The following is a 15098-nucleotide window of genomic DNA, read 5'->3' as shown; positions in this document are numbered from 1 at the left end:
GGGATGATTTGAAAATACTCAGGGAAACTGCAACAAATTACAGAAGGAGAAAACTAGCACAATAGGTAAATAATTGGCAAATATAATTTCAGCACAGATAATTGTGAGGAAGTATCCTTTAGCAAGAATAGGGAGGTTACTCATGACTTGGAATGCACAGGTTTTGGGGGAGGTAAAGGAACAAAGTAGATCTGCAAGTATTAACTTATCAGTCACAAAGTTCTATCAAAGGACATCAAAGCCATAAAGAACACAAACCAACTACTAAGCTTTATTTATTGAGACAGAATCGAACAGTGGGTAAACAGTGGTTAAACCTGTATGGAGCCTTCCTAAAGAAGGGTCTAAGCCCGGAACGTCAGCTTTCCTGCTCCTCTGATGCTGTTTGGCCTGCTGTGGTCATCCAGCTCTACACCTCGTTATCTCAGATTCTCCAGCATCTGCAGTTCCGACCATCTCTGGAGCCTTCTTTAGATCACATTTTTTGTTTTATTCATTCGAGGGACATGGATGTCCCCTGGCCAGGCCAGAATTTATTGCTCATCCCTAATTCACCAGAGGACAGTAGTCAGACTGCTGTGGGTCAGGGGCGATATGTCAATCAGACCAAGAAAGCGCAAGCAATTTCCTTCCCTGAAGGACAGTGAACCAGATGATTTTTTACAACAATCAATGGTTTCGTGGTCAGCATAAGGCTAGCCTTTTATTCTAGACCTTGACTGAATTCAAATTTCACTGTCTGCCATGATGGAATTCCATCAATCTGGGTTTCTGGATTACAAGTCAATTGACATTATCACTACCCCACATCTTTATCCCTGCTGTGTGCTGTTCTTGTCACCATAACATGAGGAGAAACTGCAGAAGGTGCAGAGAAGATTTACAAGATTCCAAAAATGTGAGAATGTGTATCAGGAAAGAATTGACAGGGCTTATGTTTTTCTTTTCAGTGGGGGAAGAAAAACAGTGGCCAAGGAGTCACCTCACAGTTTTCTTCAAAAGTGCAAGATTTTCTTAGGAGTGAATACAGAGACAACGTTTCCACTTTGAGCAGTAGAGGTTAACTTGAGGCTGTCAATATAAGACAACAAGCATGAGATCCAATGAGAAGTTCAGAAAGAACCTTTTCTTCCAAACAGTTGCGAGAATGTCAAACTTACCGAAATATAGGAGTGACTGAAATGAATAGCACTGAATGCATTTCAGAGATGCTAGGCAAGAATAGGAAGGAAAAAGGAACAGATGGTTCTCGAACTTGGGGAGCCACTAGTCTAAAACAAGTTCTCTTGTTGGTTTAGCTGACTGTATCACTTCTCTGCTTTCATTGCACCACTAAGCCCACCATTCCTCAACTGATAGCCTTGCGAAGGTGTCTCATCCTCATCTCACCACTTAAGCCAACCACAGCTGATGCTGACATCTTTTCTTCTTTCAAAAGCCTGATTCTGTTAATTTCTTCAATCATACCCTTTTCTCGTGTCTCATTAAAAACCTATTAACCACGTCCTGCTACAGGTTCATACTGCCATACTTCCTCTCTTACACGATGAGTACTTTTTACAACATAGGAAGGTGAAAGTTTCTACTGAAATGAATAAAAACTAAATTCATTTTTGTCTACCTTCCAGTATCCTGGTAGTCACATGTTACAAAGATAATGATGTTATCACAGTAATCAATTCCATCAATAAAACAACAAAATTGAGATATGCCACAAGGAGAGCCAGGGTGGTAGTGTGCTCTGGGAACTATAAATGCAAAGCCATCTTTTCCCCTCAAATACACCCCAAAAGGTTACTTTCTCAAAGTAATTGATCGCAGCCGAATAAACAAACATTAACCTTTTTCACCACACTCTCAAAAGAAGCTGGTTCCATGGATTGACCAGTCTCAGTATTTGTTAACCAATATTGGTCCACCAAACTACTGTTTCTGCACACTGGTAGAGCATTTTCCCACCAAGTGAAGGTTGGGTACTCAGGGACCACTATCCTGGACAAGGTGAATCAACTTGTCATAGTCTATATTTTCCAAACCCTTTAGAATTCTAAAAGCAAACTGCATCAGCTCTCAACCTTCTCCCTTTTGGGGAGATGATGTCGAATTAACTCACACTACACAGGTCAAACGGATTCTTTCAGTGCCGCAAGTTACAATGGTTCTGACAAGATTACCAAGTGCGTTGGTAGTCAAGCTCTCAGAGGTGGCTACTTTTGAAGATTTAATATCAAATGTACATCTTCCAAACCAGAGGGTAAAAGGTCTCCCTACAGGATCTCATTTTAACTAGGAAGAATCGACCATTATACAAAAGCCACAGAGAGCCAATAATATGCAAAGGCCCATTCATTTAACGGTTTGATGTAAAAGGTATAATGCCAGCTCCCTGACAGTGATTTTTGAGATGGGCCTGTTGCTAAATCAGACATTAACCACAAGTCGCTGTCAGAATAATGAGTAGTTACGTAAAAATAAGGGATACGTCCCCAACTTTGAAAAAAAAAACTGGCAGCCACAATCACGATCAATATCAAGCTCAAAAGTTACTCAAGGGAATGCTGCAACACACTACTGGGGTCTGGGTCTGCAATTCTCCACAACAAACTCCTGATTTCAATCTTGCCACTATGGATAGTTGCCGATTGGAGGCCAGGCACTTCCTTCAATTTTCAGGCTAACTCATTTTTAGCATTTTAACTGAATCCACATGCAAATACTGCAAGGAGCCATGAAAGGTTTGATACAAACAGTAGCATTGGGGCAGAGGTGTAACTCAAGAAAACAGCTTTTCATCCAAACCTACACAAACACCAGCCATGGAATAGGCCACATTATGTGCTGCCCTCTGCATAAGACCCACAAAGTCATATCCCAGATGCCAGAGGAAACCAGTTCAGCTCCTTCATATAGATATTATAAATAATTGGCAATTCAGCCAGTATAACAAGCCCAATTGTACAGCAACTGATGCATCCAAACAATGAAACAGCTATAAATGCAAATGAAGCACAAACACCAAAGGGTGAATTATGTATGATGCAGAAATGAGCCTCATAGAAGCAGCTATTTGAACTTACTTTCCCCGCCAAAAACAATCCTTCCAGGAACAGGATGTCTTTAGTGGTGGTGGTGATGGGGGTGGGGGTAGGGTGAATAACGTATACTCTTTCAACATCCTTCTAAACAATCCATCTTTCTGAAGCAGCGACATCACCCTTGAAAGACAAAGGGGTCATTCGGTGACAACGCAGGTTGTTGCTCAACAATGTGCCATGTGTGGTAGAGACAGTTCCTCAGCCAGCAGCAGAGAATTCCATCTGTTGCAGCCATTAACCAGGGGATTACAATGCACTTCAAACAGCTCTGAAAATCTATCATGAAAATTTACAGTATTTTAACACAGGAGGGAAAATCCCAAAAGCAAAAACAAAATGGTATAACCAATAAAGGCTGTTGTGGGGTCTCAAATGCAATGTGAGGACAGGGCATAGGAGCAGCGGTAGGCTATTCAGACCTTAGAGTTTCTTGCACTGTTTAATAAGATCAGGTTGATCTGATTGTGGTTACAACTGTTTTGCTGCAGCATCATGCTCCCACACCACACTCCCCAGAACGGCTGATTCCCTTGTCGAACAAAAATCCATCAGCCTTGAATAAATTCAATGACCAGCCTCAATTTCTGCTGGTGGAGAAAATTCCACAAACTTCTGACCCACAAAGATAAAAAAAATTCTCATATCTATCTGATAATAAATACCTCTAATTCTTAAACTATGTTTAAGTCTCCTCCACATCCCCTGGTGTGCACTGTATTAAGATCCTGCAGGATTTCACATTTTAATAAGATGATTACCTCTCAGTCTTCTAAACTCCAAAGGGTATAGGCCCAAACTATCCACCCTCTTTTCTTAAGATCAGATCTTTGTCCCAGGAAAAAGCGCAAGAAATCTCTCTGAACGACTTCTAACACAGTAATTGTTTTTTTAAAATAAGAATGCAAAACCTGCCCAAGTTAATTTAGTGATCAGAGATAATGGGAACTGCAGATGCTGGAGAATCCAAGATAACAAAGCGTGAAGCTGGATGAATACAGCAGGCCAAGCAGCATCTCAGGAGCACAAAAGCTGATGTTTCGGGCCGAGACCCTTCACCAGAGAGGGGGAACGGGGAGAGGGTCCTGGAATAAATAGGGAGAGAGTGGGAGGCTGACCGAAGATGGACAGAACAGAAGATAGGTGGAGGGGAGAGTATAGGCGGAGACGTACGGAGGGGATAGGTCAGTCTAGGGAGGACGGACAGGTCAAGGAGGCGGGATGAGGTTAGTAGGTAGGAAATGGAGGTGCGGCTTGAAGTGGGAGGAGAGGATAGGTGAGAGGAAGAACAGGGTTAAGGAGGCAGGGACAAGCTGGGCTGGTTTTGGGATGCAGTGGGGGAAGGGGAGATTTTGAAGCTTGTGAAGTCCACATTGATACCATTGGGCTGCAGGGTTCCCAAGCGGAATTTGAGTTGCTGTTCCCGCAACCTTTGGGTGGCATCATTGTGGCCCTGCAGGAGGCCCATGATGGACATGTCATCTAAGGAATGGGAGCGGGGAGTTAAAATGGTTTGCGACTGGGAGGTGCAGTTGTTTATTGCAAACCGAGCGGAGGTGTTCTGCAAAGCGGTCCCCAAGCCTCTGCTCGGTTTCCCTGATGTAGAAGATACAGTATACCACATTAGCAGATGTGCAGGTGAACCTCTGCTTGATGTGGAAAGTTTTCTTGGGAGCTGGGATGGGGGTGAGGGAGGTGGTGTGGAGACGGGTGTAGCACTTCCTGCGGGTACAGGGAAAAGTGCCAGGTATGGTGGGGTTGGACGGGAGTGTGGAGCGGACAAGGGAGTCACAGAGAGAGTGGTCCCTCTGAAAAGCAGACAAGAGTGGGGAGGGAAAAATGTCTTCGGTGGTGGGGTCAGATTGCACATGGCGGAAGTGTCGGAAGATGATGCGCTGTATCCGGAGGTTCGTGGGGTGGTACGTGAGGACAAGAGGGATTCTTTTTTTGGTTGTTATTGTGGGAATGGGGTGTGAAATGCGGGAGACACAGTCAAGGGTGGTCTCAACCACTGCGGGGGTGGGGTGGTGGTGCTGGTGGTAGCAGTCCTTGAAAAATGAGGACATCTCCGAGATGTACGGGAGTGGAATGCCTCATTCTGGGAGCAGATGCGGCAGAGGCGAAGGAATTGGGAGTAGTCAACATCCAAGTAATATACATTCCACCACGACGGCTCCTGCTGAAACACTACATTCACTCCACACAGTAATTTAAGAGTTATCAAAGCTGCACTGAAATATTCATCATACTTTCTCAGGCTAATAAAAGGTTCTATCTGGGAAAAGACAATGGATTGGCAATTGGAAAAGCAAAGTTTGAGAAGAGCGAGTGAAACCAGTTCAGCAGGGTAGAAGCGTGAAGTGCTCCCCACCTACTGAATGGGTCACCACAAGCACAATCATTGGCTTCTCAAGTATTAGGTATCCTTCCATTTAGTCAGAAGTGACATGACACCAGATTATAGTCCAACAGATTTATTTGAAATTCCAAACAATCAGAGCGCTACTCCTTCATTGGGTGAAGTGTCCATTCTATTTAAATGTTGGATTTGTGTATTTGCATACCTTATTTAGTTCCTCGATTCTTCGAATTAGGAAAGGATTGCTTGATGAATTCTCAAAGTAGACATAATCTGGAATCAAAACAATAAAATGTTATTACCAACAGTGCACAAACTCATATCTCCTTTTAATTGACTGTTACAAAGAATCACACAGAAGTGAACTAGTGTCATCACTCAATTTATGAAGAACTCATCACAACTCCAAAACAAAAACTATTACTTGCATCAGACTGAAAGATGCTTGAGGAAGGACAGCAATTAAACCAAAGTGAGACAGTTACACATATTATAGAGTGGGCTGAGAAGATCATCGTTGCAGACTGCTCGGACCATCACCACCAGGCTGGTAGCCAGAAACACTTTATCCTAATATGAGAGACCTCAAAATACTCTTTTTCAAGATTGATCATCCAATGGGGATAAAATCTATAAATATAGAACGCGATTTTTCCAGCTCAAGTGGATACAGATATTACACAGCATTATTATATCACTCAGCCCACCACTATTTCCTTCAAAGCATGACCAGCTGAATACACAGAAATATTTTTTATTCAATCATGGGAGGTGGATGCAACGGCTGGGCCAGCATTTAGTGCCCATCCCCAGTTGCCCTTTATATGATGGTTTTGAGCTGCTGGTCCTTTCATGCACTAGGGACTGAACTATTTGGGACAATTATTGAAGAGTAGTGAGAGAATACAAGATGGAATTTAGTAGATATAAGGAGCAAAAAGGCATTATCTGCCAGGACTGAGATCAGGAAAATAGCCTTCATAGCATGAGCAAGTAGAGGTGCAAAGGCAAAAAATTCAAAATCAACTTAATGGCACATATGGCAATGTGCCCAAGACGGATGACAGAGGACAGGCTGACTTTTCCTCCATTTTGAATTCTTGGTGAATACTTGGCTTTTCTGAACTTAAATCACATGCTAAAAAGTTAATGCCACCAGGAAACCAAGAAGCATTTGCCCCTACGCACTGATTCCGCTGCTGTGGGTCACTAGTCTATTGATAACAGGACACAACCCAGCACATATGTTGGTTGCATTCATATTGCAGTTGTTTCAAGTGAGATGACAGCACCTTCTAACATCTAGAAGGACAATGCCAGCAGATATGTGGAAAAATAACCTTCTAAAGACACCCCACAGAGCCACACAGCAACCTGAGCATATCTTCATTCTTACACTGTTACGGGGTCAAAAGCCTGGAACTCTCTTCCGAACAACACTGTAGGCATTCAGACACCGTGTGGATTGCAGCTGTTAAAGGTAGCAGCTCACCACTTTCTCCAGGGCAATTCAGGATGGATAATAAATACTGAACTCTGTAACAACAACTAAAAGAAAATGGAATACGGCAAATCTTCATTATGCATGCGGGATAGGGAAAACAGACGCCCTGCAGATAAGTAATAACGAGAACTGCAGATGCTGGAGAATCCAAGATAATGAAATGTGAGGCTGGATGAACACAGCAGGCCCAGCAGCATCTCAGGAGCACAAAAGCTGACGTTTCGGGCCTCGACCCTTCATCAGAGAGGGGGATGGGGTGAGGGTTCTGGAATAAATAGGGAGAGGGGGAGGCGGACCGAAGATGGAGAGAAAAGAAGATAGGTGGAGAGGAGAGTATAGTTGGGGAGGTAGGGAGGAGATAGGTCAGTCCAGGGAAGACGGACATGTCAAGGAGGTGGGATGAGGTTAGTAGGTAGGAGATGGAGGTGCGGCTTGGGGTGGGAGGAAGGGATGGGTGAGAGGAAGAACAGGTTAGGGAGGCAGAGACAGGTTGGACTGGTTTTGGGATGCAGTGGGTGGAGGGGAAGAGCTGGGCTGGTTATGTGGTGCAGTGGGGGGAGGGGACGAACTGGGCTGGTTTTGGGATGCGGTGGGGGAAGGGGAGATTTTGAAGCTGGTGAAGTCCACATTGATACCATTGGGCTGCGGGGTTCCCAAGCGGAATATGAGTTGCTGTTCCTGCAACCTTCGGGTGGCATCATTGTGGCACTGCAGGAGGCCCATGGTGGACATGTCATCTAAAGAATAGGAGGGGAGTGGAAATGGTTTGCGACTGGGAGGTGCAGTTGTTTATTGCGAACCGAGCGGTCTGCAAAGCGGTCCCCAAGCCTCCGCTTGGTTTCCCCAACGTAGTGGAAGCCACACCGGGTACAGTGGATGCAGTATACCACATTAAGCAGAGGTTCACGTGCACATCTGCCAATGTGGTATACTGCATCCACTGTACCCGGTGTGGCTTCCTCTACATTGGGGAAACCAAGCGGAGGCTTGGGGACCGCTTTGCAGAACACCTCCGCTCGGTTCGCAATAAACAACTGCACCTCCCAGTCGCAAACCATTTCCACTCCCCCTCCCATTCTTTAGATGACATGTCCACCATGGGCCTCCTGCAGTGCCACAATGATGCCACCCGAAGGTTGCAGGAACAGCAACTCATATTCCGCTTGGGAACCCTGCAGCCCAACGGTATCAATGTGGACTTCACCAGCTTCAAAATCTCCCCTGCCCCCACCGCATCCCTAAACCAGCCCAGTTCATCCCCTCCACCCACTGCATCCCAAAACCAGTCCAACCTGTCTCTGCCTCCCTAACCTGTTCTTCCTCTCACCCATCCCTTCCTCCAACCCCAAGCTGCACCTCCATCTCCTACCTACTAACCTCATCCCACCTCCTTGACCTGTCCGTCTTCCCTGGACTGACCTATCCCCTCCCTACCTCCCCACCTATACTCTCCTCTCCACCTATCTTCTTTTCTCTCCATCTTCGGTCCGCCTCCCCCTCTCTCCCTATTTATTCCAGAACCCTCACCCCATCCCCCTCTCTGATGAAGGGTCTAGGCCCGAAACGTCAGCTTTTTTGCTCCTGAGATGCTGCTGGGCCTGCTGTGTTCATCCAGCCTCACATTTCATTATCTTGCCCTGCAGATAAAACTCTTTTATGCGCCGCAACAGACCACGTGATCAGACCAGACGAGTCAAGTAGAAAATAAAAGAGAAAGGGGTCTGGAGCTAGCCCTGTGAATTCATAGATCCTTGGCTGGTAAATCCAAGGCCAGAAAAAGAAAGGACTTAGAACTGATAGTTTTAAACATTACATATGCTCAGATTAAACACTTTAGCAGTGTGGGAGGTGGTGGTGTTAAAGGAGGGATGATGCAGAAATTTGCAATGCGCATCATTACATATCAATTCCATTCATCAGTCTCAAAACGTTCAAACTTGCATCATCTCCAATTTTGAAATGCAGTGGTTACATTATTCAACAAACCTGGAAACCATGAGTTCATAACTGCAGTTCCCTATACTCCCTTCTAACACCCATTCCAAGGCAGCTTGCAAATTTGAAATTAAGTTTTACTTGAAAATCCAAAAGTTCATCGTCAGCTAAAGTTGTTAGGCTCTCTTCAAAAGCAAATTAGTGAAGAAAACTTGCACTCCTTACCTTGTATGCAACTTCAGTCCCACATTAACAATTGATTTCTAACTGTCTTGTTAAGTAGCCTTATGAACTGGTCAGATGGTGAGGGACAGGTTACACATACCAAGCCAGTGGCTTCACTGCTCCAGGGCGAATAGGGGATATGGGGTGCGAGCGGTGGAGTAGGGGCATGGAAGAAGAGATTCTACCCTGTCAAGATAGTTCTACTTCCACTAAAAATAGTTTGTGAACAAGTCACAATGTCAAATACATTGTTCAATATTGATGCAGCCCAAGTCACACAAGACTATTAATGCTTATTCTGTGAAGGGTTGCACAGTGATCCCAAGGACCATCGAGGCAGGGGCCTTGATGAAGTGTGTTTCCCTTTATTGTCAAGGGCGCTGCAGTACCTCACAGCAACTTACGCCACGAAGATAACACTTCATCAGCACATTTCAACAGGGGTTCAGACAAGAAATTCTAGAACTGAGGGCACAGGCAGCATAAGACATGCATACCAATGGTGGTACAATTAAAATTCATGCTGCAACTGTACAAAACACTACTGCAGCCTCATTTGGAATATTGCATGCAGTTCTCATCGCCCCATTACAGGAAGGACGTGGAAGCATTGGAAAAGGTGCAGATGAGATTTACCAGGGTGTTGCCTGGTCTGGAGCGCAGGCCCTATGAAGAAAAGCTGAGGGACTTGGGTCTGTTCTCATTGGAGAGAAGGAGGCTAAAAGGGGATTTCATAGAGACATACAAGATGATCAGAGGATTAGATAGGTAGACAGTGAGAGTCTTTTTCCAAGGATGACTCCAGCTTGTATGAGGAGGCATAGCTACAAATTGAGGGGTGATAGATTTAAGATAGATGTCAGAGGCAAGTTCTTTACTCAGAGAGTGGTAAAGGGCATGGAACGCCCTGCCTGCCAATGTAGTTAACTCAGCCACATGAAAGGCATTTAAACAGTCCTTGGATAAGCATATGGATGATGATGGGATAGTGTAGGGGGAGGGCATTAGATTAGTTCACAGGTCAGCGCAACATCGAGGGCCGAAGGGCCTGTTCTGCGCTGTATTTTTCTATGTTCTGTGTTCTTCAGAATCTCCAAAAAGTGGAATTTGTCAAACTCAAAGGCTGCCAAGTCGCATGCGCACTGACAAGAAGTGCATCGATACAGAAGATTTTAGCCCTATTCAACATAATGCCAATTTGTGAATTCCAGTTTCACATTAACTGGGAACGTTGATGTTTGATGGTCAACTGGATGTTCCCAGTATGTCTCACTTTTCAAAATTTTGATGTCGCTTTGCCCTTACAGCAAGGCCACTGATAAATCTTTCTGCTACAAACTGCATGTAGCATTTCCGTTTGCCAGTTTTTGTAATAAATATACAGTGACAACAATAAGGAGAGAGAATGCAAGATTAATGTCAGATCAGAAACAGCAACATTCCCATGGAAAACAGCATGGTATAGTGAATGAGGCAGAAACCTTTCAACATAGAACCAAAGTCCAAACCTAGGAGTGACAAGATTAACTACCCCGTCAGAGGTGCTTTCCTTTGGCCATTTGAGCAAGGCCACCTCTTGTGCTCCCTCAGATGGATGGGACCACTGGTAAAGAAATAGGACATTCCTTCATAAAATAAGCCGTTTGTCCTAGGAAAGAGTCCAGCGAACGTTCTCAGAAGCAATTAAATCCTTTTCCAAACAAGGAGCCCAAAACTGCACGCAGTACTCAAGAAGTCACAAAGTCCCCGTAGAGCTGCAAACTGCCCTACCTTTATATTCCATTCCATTCACAATAAAACATGCCACTTGCTTTGTTAATCCCCATTTGTGTACACAGACTAAAACTGAGATTCATGTATCGAGAGAGATCTGAGTACACCAGCTCAAGCCACCCACATTTTGATCAGTCTACCACTGGTGGCCTGCATCTCCAGATGACTGGTCTTCAAGTTCTAGACTATCCACCCTGCCGCTCTTTACCTCATTTTCATCCTTTTAAGACACGCCTTAAAATCACCTTGTTTAACTGATTCTTTCGGCTATCTGACCTACTCGTTTATGAGGCTCAGTGTCACATTTTGTTTTCAAAAGTTCCTGTGAAGCACCCCGAAACATTTTATCCTGTTAAAGAAACTATATAAACAAGTAGAGATAGTAGGAACTGCCGACGCTGGAGAATCTGAGATAACAAGGTGTAGAGTTTGATGAAAACAGCAGGCCAAGCAGCATCAGAGGAGCAGGAAAGCCGACATTTCGGATCTCCACCCTTCTTCAGAAATTCTGCATTTCTGAAGAAGGGTCTAGACCTGAAATGTCGGCATTCCTGCTCCTCTGATGTTGCTTGGCCTGCTGTGTTCATCCAGCTCTACACCTTGTTAGACAAACAAGCAGATGTTTCTTTGTTTCCCATGTAACTCCAATTCTGCAGGGTGGAGCCAGCTTTCTTATGGTGTAGCTCATGTATTTAAGACAAGTCTGTTTGGCAACCCCAGTTCACAGTGGCTAGATGAAATGCAGCATGATCTCTTCCATTCACTTCATATGTCAAAGGAGCAGCACTGATCACGATGACTGCTCAACACTAATCTGCTTCCTGCAGAACAGCCATGAGCATTGAGGGGTTGCAGACCTCATTAACCCCATTGGCTCAATGCAACAGAGAACAATTGACATGAAATACAAATATATATTGTAAATATGGGCAGCCTTTACATGGAAACTCTACTTTATGCTCCCTTTATCGCTATACATCAAGTTACCCGTAAGTAGAACTAGATTGCTGTTCCTTAAGCATCGTTGGGTCAAAATCCTGGAACTACCTCCCTAACTGCAGTGTGTCCCTATACTCCAAAGACTGCAGTGGCTCAAGGCAGTGGTTCACCAACCCCTCTAGGGTAATTCGGGACAGGCAATAAATACTTCCTGCCAGTGAATCAGCAGCATCACAATGAAGGAGGAAAGGACAGAATAACCAAACCACTTGGCTCAAGCACGAAAACAGGAAGATTTGAGAAATCAGGAAGGACTTTCAGAATCCAAAGCCATGAACTAAATCTTGTCCTCAGTGCCTCTCCTGTCTACAGCTCACATTCACTACATTTCTCTTCACAACATTCTCACTGCATCGCACAATGTCCTCCATTCATCTTCCCAAACCCTCTATTCTTTTATTTCCAGTAATGGTATCCTTTCAATCCCATGTGCACTTCAGTATTTCTCATGGGTCACTTCATCCATGACCATCAACTTCAATGAAATGGTTTCATCACACTGCTCTCTCAACACAAAACCTAAGTTACAATTTCTCAGATTGCTTGCTTACCCAATTACCATTGAATCCACCAGCACAAACTGTGCAATGTCACACAATAAGCAGGGACACGTTTGTTCTGGGTTACCATGTAATGTACAGTTAAATATGCATTCTCCATGATCACAGACAGTCATCTCGTGGGGCAGGTAAATATTACGTAGTTGACTCAATGGTTTGTGAAAGCCAGTTATAAATGCACTGGTAATAGTTTTAATTATCAAAAAAAGGTCATATATTGGGTTTAATAGCCTCCAAACAGTATGAAAGTTTGTCTGCTATGAACCACCACAGTGCAGCCCACAATCCAAATAAAGAGAGCAAGCTCAGCTCCTTAATATTACTGCATAGGCACACAAAATTGACAGCTCAAAAACTGCCATTTTTTGTCAAGTTCAACTTTAAAACATGACTCAACTTTATCATCAGATGTGAATCCAGACCCCAGCCAGTATCACGACACTACCAATATTTATTGATGTAGAGATGGTTAGTACAATACTTAACAGAACTTTTCCCCAATATACAAAGGATGTTGGCAGACCAATTAGGGACGATTTCCTCTATTCACTAATCAGGAACAAGGAGTCATCAATTTAGAATAGCCACTGACACCAAGGAAAAAGGTGATGCAAAATATCTTTGCTCAGAAATAAAATGCAGACTACTTCTCTATAGACAATTAGTGCGGTAGTGACATTGCATCTTATGCCAGAAATTGGAATCAGCACATGGAACAGTAGGTAATACAGGGCTAAAAACAGAAGGTACCACAGTCAGAGAAACTTTAAATTTGCAAATGTAAATGACGCACAGATAGAATGGAACTGAATCCCCATGACATTTGCTGTAAATAATTTGTTCTTTAATCTGGAGGCTTGAAGTGCAACAGCATCTTCAAAAAGACAAACTTTATTCATTCACAAATAGTGGCCATTGCTGACTAGGGCAACATTTATCGTCCAACCTTAACTACCACTGACTGAGTGGGTTGTTGGATAATATCACAAAGTCACATATAGACGAGACCCCCAGATAACACAGGCAGAATTCCCTCCCTGAAAGGGTATTAATGAGCCACAAGCATTTTTAACAATACAGTAGTTCCATAGTTCCCATCATTAAATCTAGAATAAAAAGCTAGCCTCAATCAACTAAAGTTAAATTCTTTAGGTGATGGGATTTGAACTCGTGCTTTCGATGACCAATCCAGAGCTTTGGATTAAAAATCTGTTAACATCACATGTTATCAGCATTCCATTAAGGCACGTGTAGCAGAATTCACCACTTACACCTATCACAGCATAACATGCCATCAATTGCTCCATATACATCACTGGCCTAACAAGGTAACTGAAATCTCAACCTTTTACTGCTTTAATTATCCATTCATTGGATATGGATGTTGCTGACTAAACAAGCAAGTTGCCCAAGCAGCTAAGAGTTAACCTCAAAAAAATTAGTAAACCAAATCAGTTTTCACAACAGTCAAAAAAGCCATGTAACCATTACTATGAGCCTTTTATGCTAGATGTTTTTTTAAAAAATTCAAAATTTTCCCACTGGCCATTGTGAAATTTTGAATGAAATATTAGCTGGGGATTCTGAATTACAGAATCCCTACAATGCAGAATCAGGCCATTTGGCCCATCAAGCCCACAACAACCCTCCGAACAGCATCCCACCCAGGCCAAACCCCCTACCCTATTCCTGTAACCCTGCATTTTCCATTGCTAATCCACCTACGCCGCACATCCTTGGATGATTGGTCACAATGGGGAATGTATCATGGCCAATCCACCTAACCTGCACATCTTTGGCCTGTGGGGAGAAACCAGAGCACCAGGAGGAAAACCATGCAGAGACAGCAAGAACCACAGATGCAAGAATCAGAGTCAATACTGTGTGGAGCTGGAGGAACGCAGCAGTCATGCAGCAGAGGAGCAGGAAAGTCAATCTGACGAAGGATGTAAACCCCAAAAAAAAAATCAACTTTCCTGCTCCTCAGATGCTGCCTGACCCACTGTGTTCCTCAGCTCTGCACTGTATGGAACCTGGCAGACACAGGGAGAACATGCAAACTCTAAAGACAAGGGTGGAATTGAACCCGGTTCCTAGAGCTATGGTACTGTGGTACCTTCTGTTTTTAGCCCTGTATTACCTACTATTCCATGTGCTGATTCCAATTTCTGGCAGAAGAGGCAATGGTCACTACCGCACTAATTGTCTATAGAGAAGTTGTCTGCACTTGATCTCTGAGCAAAGGTGTTTTGCGTCACCTTTTTCCTTGGTGTCAGTGCCAACCACTGAGCCGCTATTGATAACATTATCATGAGGACATTACCTTCCCCTAACCTCTGGCCAACAGTTCAACCGCAATTACCATCTGACAAAGGTAGTAACAAAATAAACAAACAACTGAAGGATACCCCATACTGCATTGTGAAGAGCTTTGACTTTTGTAATGTAGCAAATGCATTAGAGAGTTTACACACAGCAACAAGACCAAACAACAATAATGCACTGGTAACCGATCGGAATGGGTAAGGAACAGATAATGGCCAGGAGACTAGTAGAACTATCCTGTTCTTCTTTACAGTGCCGCGGGCTCTTTTACGTTTACCAAATGTAACAGCCAAGGCGTTGACGTAACATCTCATCTGAAGGACAGC

The 15098-nt window shown here is 43.9% G+C and overlaps 1 protein-coding gene across 4 annotated transcripts in view; it reads right to left on the bottom strand.

Moving 5' to 3' along the window:
* LOC125447660 (metastasis-associated protein MTA1-like) overlaps window positions 1–15098 on the bottom strand; it is a 111546-nt gene that overhangs the window by 74518 nt on the left and 21930 nt on the right. For all 4 annotated transcript variants that reach the window (XM_048522276.2, XM_048522279.2, XM_048522277.2 and 1 more), the window contains exon 2: window positions 5657–5724. In XM_048522276.2, the coding sequence (XP_048378233.1) occupies window positions 5657–5724 (68 nt within the window). The remainder of the gene's footprint in view (window positions 1–5656; window positions 5725–15098) is intronic.

The sequence above is a fragment of the Stegostoma tigrinum genome, chromosome 39 (genome assembly GCF_030684315.1).
Source record: "Stegostoma tigrinum isolate sSteTig4 chromosome 39, sSteTig4.hap1, whole genome shotgun sequence".
NCBI lineage: Eukaryota > Metazoa > Chordata > Chondrichthyes > Orectolobiformes > Stegostomatidae > Stegostoma > Stegostoma tigrinum.
Note: the sequence above shows the minus strand (reverse complement) of the source record. Positions and strands in the feature narration are given on the sequence as shown.